This window comes from Ochlerotatus camptorhynchus, unplaced genomic scaffold, assembly GCF_037179485.1.
Source record: "Ochlerotatus camptorhynchus isolate MF236.1 unplaced genomic scaffold, CSIRO-AGI_Acam_v1.1 ptg000493l, whole genome shotgun sequence".
NCBI lineage: Eukaryota > Metazoa > Arthropoda > Insecta > Diptera > Culicidae > Ochlerotatus > Ochlerotatus camptorhynchus.
In genome coordinates this window covers 1,919,673-1,928,880 of record NW_027040978.1, presented here as the reverse complement: position 1 = coordinate 1,928,880, position 9,208 = coordinate 1,919,673, and the positions used below count along the sequence as shown (strand labels likewise).

General features: G+C 46.6%; 2 protein-coding genes across 2 annotated transcripts; one reads left to right on the top strand and one right to left on the bottom strand.

Annotated features, from left to right (window-relative positions):
• Window positions 1–240: 240 nt before the first annotated feature.
• LOC135712589 (uncharacterized protein K02A2.6-like) lies at window positions 241–933 on the bottom strand. Its single transcript, XM_065235545.1, has one exon. The coding sequence runs from the start codon at window positions 931–933 to the stop codon at window positions 241–243; it is 693 nt and encodes a 230-aa protein (XP_065091617.1).
• A 1,817-nt stretch (window positions 934–2,750) lies between these two features.
• LOC135712588 (uncharacterized) lies at window positions 2,751–4,454 on the top strand. Its single transcript, XM_065235544.1, has 4 exons — window positions 2,751–3,207; window positions 3,260–3,417; window positions 3,662–4,054; window positions 4,119–4,454. Exons 1-4 carry the CDS (start codon window positions 2,751–2,753, stop codon window positions 4,452–4,454), a joined length of 1,344 nt encoding a protein of 447 aa, XP_065091616.1.
• Window positions 4,455–9,208: the final 4,754 nt, after the last annotated feature.

Here is a 9,208-nt window from a genome sequence, read left to right as displayed (position 1 = left end):
GATTTTCAACAAGAAACTTTTGAAAAAGTCGAAATAACTATCAAATTCATCAAATACGTACATGCATATGCTGCTTCCCCAACACTGTCATCAGAGAATCGTTTCTAGACGAAACATGTTCTGGGATCGTCGTAGGGTCGTCGGAGCAGTCTCCAACGTAGCAGATCGACTGGCCACGGCAGTCGGGGAACGCTCCTGGGGTCCAGGAGAAGACATCATTGTCGTAGCAGCAGGCGTAGATCAACGAACCACCGGTGTTGTACCAGTAGCTTCCTCAACATGATTCGCAGCCGCTTGGCCCACAGGCGCAGCAGCCGAAGTTGTAGGTTCGACGAATTCAATGTACTCCTCCTTTGGAAGGTCAACCGAATCGCTCCGCAGATTAGCGCCCACACCGACGACGTGGTCAATGTGACGCTCCCAGATTCGACCCACATCCAATCGCACCGTATAACAAAGTTTTCCAAGCTTCTCGACGATCTTGCCAAATTTCCATTTATTGCTCGACAAGAAATCGCGAACACGTACTCGATCGCCATCCAAGAACTGACGCACAACAATATCAGCCTTGCTTGAAGTTTCATTCTCCGATAGCAGCAAGTCGATTCTCGATCGAATCTGTCGACCAAATACGAGCATTGACGGTGATTTCCCGGCAGACGGATGAATCATCTTGCGGTAGGTAAGAAGAATATTGGACAGCTCCAGGTTCAGCTGAGACTTGGAACACTTCAACGCCTTCAATTTCTGCTTGAACGTCTGGACGTATCGCTCGGCCTGTCCATGCGTTGCCGGATGATAAGGTGCGCTCCCATTTTGTGGACTACACCATTCATCTTCAGGAACCGCTGGAAAACCTCCGAAGTAAACTGGACGCCATGGTCGCTCACCAGCACTGACGGTATGCCAAACGTACTGAAGATATCGTGACATATGCTTACGGTGCATTCGGCCGTAATGATATCTGACCACTTACTGAACGCATCCACGTAGATGAAGATGTAGGTATCCATGAAAGAACCCGCAAAGTCGACATGGACCCTTTGAAATGGTTCACTTGGCGCTTCCCAGCAATGTAGGATCATCTTAGCAGGCTCTGCACGTACCGACTGGCAGTTGGCGCAGTTCGCAATCAATTTTTCGATCTCCCGATCCAAACCAAGCCACCAGCAATAGCCAGTGACTTTGTACGGGTAGTACCGAAGTGAGTAGAATGTAATTCCCCCAGCACACGACATCCATTCTGCAAGGAGAACTCGTTCTGCTCGATTCCAAACCGATCCTTCGCTTCCACCAGCTGACCGTGCTTGATTCCTTGAACAAGTTTTTGCACCATCTGATCCTCCGCAGTAGCTTGACCTAACTTGGCCGCAATCAAGGGTATAATGTCGATTTGACTCAACTCCACAGCATCACATTCTTTGATTTCATTCTGATGATGAGTTACTCCTAATGGAATTCTCGACATGGCGATAGCATTCGCATGATCCATGGACTTCCGGAACCGAATCTCGCATCCTCAACGCTGACATCGCCGGCAACCATTTGTGCTCCCCGAAGATCTTTGAGATAGCCTGGTTGACGGTAATCAATCGGAACTTCCAACCGTACAAGTACTGAAAGAACTTCTTCACGCCAAATATGATGGCGTACGCTTCTTTGTCCACCTGCATATAGTTCTGCTGCACACGGGCCTGGGACGCGAACTGGATTGGACATTCCGTGCCATCTGGGTACACGTGACTCAGCACAGTCTCTACTCCGTAGAGTGAAGCGTCCGTAGCAAGCAGCAGTGGCAGTTCGGGTGAGTAGTGGACAAGGCAGTTGTCGGACTACATATGTTCCTTCACTTTCCTGAAAGAATATTCGCATTGCTTGGTCCATCTGAATGGAACATCGTTCTTCAGTAGATTGTTAAGCGAATACAGGACCGCACTAAAGTTCTCGAAGAACCACCCGTAATGATTGACGAAACCTTCCTGTACTGCTTGCACCTTCTTCCGGATCTTAAGGATTCCTTCCTTATCGATGGAGTAACCGCAGTATTCAATATTGTCCACGAAGAACTAGCACTTCTCCTTATTCACTCGTATACTGCATTCGTTCAGTTGCCGAAAATGAACTTCATCGTTTTCCCCCGTGATCTTGATGTCATCTAGGAAAACGCTTACTCCATCTATGCCTTGCAGTAGGGCCTCCATTTACCGCTGCCATTAGACGATTTGGACGTTATAGACCTCGGTGAGTACTCAGCGTTAGTATTTCACGGTCCTCCGGAGATACTTCCAGTTGCAGATACGCTTGGATGAGATCAATCTTGCTAAACTTCTTGCCTCCCGCTAGCGAAGCAAACAGCTCATCCACAGTGGGCAGCAAATGCCTGTCCACCACGAGGTTCGGGTTCACGGTCTGCTTGTAGTCTCCGCAAATCATAACCCGGTTCTGCGACTTCTCACAGGCACAATCGGGGTCGCCCAGCTACTGGAGTTAACTTTCGTGAGCACACCCTCTGCAACCAGATTCTCCAATTTGTCCTCAACCACTCTCTGCATATTTAAGGGTATCTTCAGTGCCTTGAAAAACACGGCTCGAGCATTGTTCTTCAATGGTAGGTTAGCTTGAACGTGGGAAATCTTTCCGATCGAGTCCTCGAAAACCTTCGGGTACTTCCCCAAAACTTCCTCCAATGCAGAGTCACGGCGTGGGGAAATAGTTGCAGCAATCGTATTCACAGTCTCGAGCCCTGGAACATGTTGTTCCAGTCCACCGGGATTTTCTTCAACCACTCGCGGCGTAGTAACGGGTGCTTCCAAGGTCTTACACCGCAGCAACGATTCGAGTTCGTGGAGAAGCACGGGCTTTGCATCAACTGCTTGAAGGGTACCCACCTTGGGAAGGATTGCTCCAGCGCTTCGTGCAAACAGTGCTACAAGAAGCACCATTCTCTGCTACATCTACCACCGATGTCGTCGTCGTCGGTTCCTGGTACATCGGTGGCAACACCAGTTTTCGTCGGTCAACCCGCTACAGCAATCAGTTCGCAATCGTCTCAAATGTCACAACGCGATGCGACCATAGTCGCACGTTCGCCGCCGGCAGAAACTGGTTCCTCACTACTCGTCAACTTGTCGTCTAGATCGTTTCCGCAATCGGTTTCGGTCGGAATCGACCCCTCCACATCGCCGGTTCTCCACGTCCTGTCAAAGTGTTGAAGTGACTCAAAGTTTTCGGCAAAGCACTGTTGTGCTCTCTACAGCAGTGATCAAGGTGAAGGACGCTGACAACAACGAACACTTCGCCAGAGCCTTGCTGGATAGTGGCTCACAGCCCAGCTTCATCACCGAATCACTATGCCAGAAGCTCCGTTTGAAGCATGTTAAGCTCAACTCGCCGGTCAGTGGCATTGGTCAATCCACTGTAAACGTCTACTTCGGAGTTACAATTTCACTCGCTTCACACTACGGAGATCATCGCTTCAGTCTGGACTGCCTATTGCTGCCGAAGCTTACCATATCGCTACCCAGCCACCTATTCTCTCGCTGGCTGATCCCCAGTTTAACATCAGCCAGAAGATTGATATCATCATCGGCGCTGAATTGTTCTATTCGCTCCTATTCACTATTCGCAAATCTCTGTCGCTACTGGGTATCCACTACTACAGAAGACTGTTCTGGGTTACATCGTCTGCGGAAAAGTAGTGGATCCAGCTCCCGATCCACAGGCAGTTCAGACCTTCTGCATGAATGACACACTAGACAAGCTCGAGCGGTTCTGGGAAGTTGAAAATGTTGACGTTGGGAAAGCCTACACTATACGGGAGGAAATACTATCGATACTTGGAGATTCCTACCCACTCGCACTACGTTGGCTCCAATCTATGGAGGAAAAGTTTGCTGTTGATGAAGGCCTTCGTGAAGCTTACCACGCGTTCATGGAGGAATATGAAAGACTGGGACGTATGGAGGAGGTGAATCCGTCCGCGTCGCGTAACCCTCAGTTTTTCCTGCCCCACCATGCCATCCACCGTCCTGAGAGTACAACCACGAAGATACGAGTAGTGTTCGACGGATTCAGCCGTATCGCTCAACGAGGTTCTCTTGTCCGGCCAAACAATACAGCCAGCTCTGTACTCAACCGTTATCAATATCCGCATGCCTCGCTTCGCCGTCACTGCTGACGGTGAGAAGATGTTCCGGCAGATTTGGACACATCCAGACGACCGGAAATATCAGGATCCGTCAGAATCAGTTCACGTGTATCGACTAAAAACCGTGACTTACGATCTCGCCGCCTCGCCTTTCCATGCTACTCGTGTGCTCGACCAGTGGGCCATTGACGAAGGAGACCGCTTTCCGTTGGCGGTCCCCGTGGCCAAGAAGGGAACGTGCGTAGACCCGTTAGATTGCCTGACCAACGTCGCGAGTGAAGTGTTGAAAAATTGTCGCGAACAATAGGTTTCTGCTGCAATGGATAATTGGGCACCGCAGGGTTTCCGAAACCAATTTTGGGGCCACCAGATGGGGATAATGGTATCCACTTCTGGATTTCCAGGAAATGCTGAGAACAATTATATGGCTCTCGATAGGCTTCTGATGTAGTAAAAAAATGCCCACTTGCCCCAAAGCTTTTGGAATCTTTTCTTAGGCCAACATATGAGCAATGTTATTCAGAAAAGATAATATGGTCTCTTCTGGATTGCTCTCAAAATTCTGCAAATAATTTTATGTCGATTGATAGGTTTCTTTTGTAGAGAAATGTTGTCACTTCTCCAAGCGCTTCCAGAACCAATTCCAAACCACCAGATGGTCAATGTGATCCAGAAAAGAGGGTTAGGTTAGAATGTCTTAATTAGGGAGACTTTCATCCAGAGACTGGTGTGCCTCCGATCCAGCAAAGATGATATGGCCTCTTCTGGATCACCCACAAATTTCTGAGAACAATGGCATGCTACTCGTTTCTGATGTAATAAAAAATTGACCACTACTATCAGGGATTCCTGTTCCGGTGCTACCAGATGGCCAATGTTATCCAAAAGAGCTGAATTGGCCTTGATGTAATTAATAATTGACGAATTCCCTCGGGGCTTCTGGGATCTGCATTGGGGCCACCAATTGGCTAATTTAATCTAGAAAAGATGATATGCGCCCATATTCTTGTTTTTGTACGAACCGTATTTTCCATGCAAAAAAAAACCTTTTTTTTTTTGTATGGAAAATACGGTTCGAACAATTCGGGGCCACACCTTGGCCAATCTGTCGCAATATGATGTCATGATCATGAATGATTAGTTTTTGACGACATCTCACACCGTTAAATGATTTATGGCACATATTGATTAGTCGTTTGACAAATGACAATATGACAAGCGATCAACGAACCGAATGATAACGCTTTGTCAGAAGTGGAACGCAATAACGATATAATCTTCTTCCTTTTTTTCATGACAAGCAGCCCGTGCTCACTCGGGGTGGTAGAAGGAAACGAGCAAATTGTTGGCAAGCTGCTTCACGAAATAAAGCCGAAGATGATACACGTGTGTTAATGGGATTTTTTTTTGTTAAGCTGGGTTTAGACAGGGCAAGTCAATTTATCAAGTCAGTTGAATTCAACTGACTTGAACGCGAATTGAACGTGTAAACCATGTTATTCAACTGCAGGAACGTCACCGTCGCCGTATAACTGGGCAGAATTCCCGGTTTCTGACGAGTCTCCCAAGCGACTCTCGAAGCTTTATCCATTCGCGACAAAATCATGTTCACCACCATTTGCTCTCCGAGCCCTTCCAGTTGAAGGTTCAAGTTCTTGAGTTCTTCGATGTTCTTGTTGCACACGTCCAGCAACTTTCGGAGGTTTACCGAGTTGTCCTTTACGATATTCGGCAAATTGAACAAACACTCGATGTGCTTGTCTATGATACGTCTCTTGTCTTCGAATCTCTCCGTGAGGAATCGCCAGGCAGCATCGTAGTCGTTATTGTTAACGATGTCCTGGTCTATGATTCCTGCAACCGGACCAAAGAGTAAATTACGGAGATGGTAAAGCTTTATGGCCGGTTTCGACCCATGATGGTATTGAACATGGATTTAAACGAAAACCATCGTTCGTACGACCCATCAAAGGTCGGTAACGGCGCTTGAAGTGGAGGGAGGAATGGCAAAGCTGATCCAAATGTCATCGAACTGCTGAACATTGCATTAGGTCCTAAGTTACATTGACAGATTCTCTTTGTATCCCCACGGCCATGTAAAGACATCCCCAGGTATTTTCAGCACACAGATCGATAAAAGAAGCTTTTATCTAGCATCTAATACGACAAACACATCAAGAAACGGTTCTGTGCTCAAGTTTTTACCGAAAGAGAAAGTCGACGAAGAGAATCGATCAATGTTAATAAGGACCTAATGCAATGTTCAGCTTGTAGCTTCCGTTGTAGCCTCCTCTGTCAGCATACTCAACCGGATCGACAAGTCGTTGTACACCGCCTCGAATTCGATGTATTTCGCTACCTGTTCGGCTCTTCAGAAAGGGACAGGGCATAAATGAGGTTCTGAAAGCCATTATATTCACTGTATGCCTGGTCAACTGTTTGTTGGTTTCGGTGATGTATATAGCGCAAACTTGACACGACAAGTTCACTCATTCACGAGCGACGACCATGTTCAATATTCGTAGCGCGTCAGGGGCTGTTCATAAACAACGTAGACATAGTTTAAGGGGTGGGGGGTCAACAATAAAAAAAAACTATGTGCGTAGTTAATGAACAGCCTCTCACTGCATTCAACCAGCGGTTCTGATGAATGCTCAATTTCAACGCAATTTCACGGAAAAGCACTTCGCCACGAGTTTTCCACTACTTTTCACGATATCCGGTCATCATCAAGTAGGCTGCGCTGAAAATCTGTGCAAAGGTGGATTATTCGCTACACGAGGCGTTGGGAACCAATTGCCGGAATCTTTTCTGGAGGTGTGATGGTTGCGCGGATGTGTTTTCCAGCGACCACTTTAGGAAAATTACGTCACGGTGCTGCTGAAAATTTACCTGATGAAGCTTCAGTGAATTCGCTAAAGGACGACATAGCTGGGCTGAAGGACATGGTAAATGTTCTTTCTGCAAAGGTGGATGCCAAACCTCCAGCTCCCGTTTTGAATCCTTCATGACCGAAAATCTTTGGGTCGAATCCTGTTCCCAACACTCCGAAACGGAAGCGCGATGAGAACCTGTCGTCGGCAAAAGCTCCGGTTACTCGTGGGACTAAATCGGCCTTTAATACGTTGAAAACAGTGCCACAGCGTGAGAATCTGCTATGGATTTATCTGTCAGCCAACACTCCAGATGATGACATCCCATCACTAGCAATTACCTGCATGAATCTGGGCCCCGATGTGAAACCTAAGGTTATCAGGTTGGTGCCTAAGGGCAAAGAACCTGCCACACTTAGCTTTGTGACTTTCAAAGTGGGCGTTAGTAAGGATCTGAAGGACGTAGAAACATGGCCTGAGAACGTGTATTTCCGTGAATTTGAAAATCGCTCAAAAAAACCGTCAAGTCAGGCATAACATTTGATAACGGCACATATGTTGGTTTGCGTGGGCGTACTTTGGTTCGCGTGTAAAGGGCCCCAGAAAGTTTGTTTACAAATGCTTTTGCGCCGTTATCAAATGTTATGCCTGAAGTCATCAGTATTGGTGCGAAACCACCAGCGGATACCGGTGGCCAATAGTATCCTCTACATTGGAATCAATCAATTCACCGCTGCTTGCTGAAATCAACCCAGAACGCACTGCCTGTAGCATTGTGGAAGCCCCTAGTCCTCCCGACCCAGTCGTGCTTGCTGTTTGTTCCTGCCTTCACAGTCATTCTAGACCTGTGGTCGAGGTTGGTGTCGGGGTCATCCAGAACCCTCTTACAGGCAAGTATTCCTCACGTATCAGCAATTCGTTGGTTGATAGTTCTTTGGCTTCCAGGATATCGTTACGGCCTGACTCTACCGAAAACAAACTTCTCAATTCCGAACCAAACACCAGGATGGTTCACCTAGAGCAGCAACGGGTACCTCAACGTTATCTTCCTTCATCATCGTTCACTTCTTCACCGGGCCGCACTGCACTCAGAACATTGGAAGCCCCTAATCCCTCCGACTCAGTCGAGCTTGCTGGATCCCGCCGTCATAGTCGTCCCGGTCCTGAGCTCGGAAACGGAGACGGTGTCTTCCAACCTGTGACCACAGGCAAGTACAGTTGCATAAAGGGTGATACGGTCAAAATTTGGTCAAGGGAAAACGCGTGTAAATCGGTGAAATCGTTTATTTAAAAAATCAAATAAAATTTCTTTTTCAAGTTCAATTAGTATAAAATTCAGGAAAAATATTCAGTTAGGCTTCCGCTTTTCCAAATCCGAATTGCCGGGCCTTACGCTTGACCCCTGCCATCAGATTTTGTACAGCCACCTTGTCCACCTTCTTCGCCGCAGAAAGCCAGTTTGCCTTGAACTGCTGCTCGCCCTTAGCAGTTTTTTGATAAATAAAATTAAAACAGCAAAAAAGGTTATCTTCCATTTAATTCCACTTAATTAATTTTGGTATCCATGACAGATACGTATTTCGACTACAATGTGCAGTCTTCATCAGTGTCATTCCCACTAAAGAACTTATCAAAATTTAACCCCCTTAAGTACTCATCCCCTTCCTTCCTTCCTTATTGGAGAGTTGAATAGATTTTTCTCCTTTAGCTTACTTAAATCTTTGGTTTTAATTAGTTAGGTAGGTTCCGATTCAACACATTGTAGTTTCATTTATATACCTGTGATCTTGACTTTTATACCTAGGGGATGAGTACTTAAGGGGGTTAGATTTTGATAAGTTCTTTAGTGGGAATGACACTGATGAAGACTGCACATTGTAGTCGAAATACGTATCTGTCATGGATACCAAAATTTATTAAGTGGAATTAAATGGAAGATAACCTTTTTTGCTGTTTTTTTTTTATGCATTCCGCTAACAACCCAATTTCATTACTTCAGTTTTTTTGGTCTTCTTTAGGTTCCGCTTGACAATAGCCCAGTATTTCTCAATTGGGCGGAGCTCTGGCGTGTTGGGAGGGTTCTTGTCCTTGGGAACCACCTGCACGTTGTTGGCGGCGTACCACTCCATGGCCTTTTTACCGTAATGGCAAGATGCCAAATCCGGCCAAAACAGTACGGAACAACCGT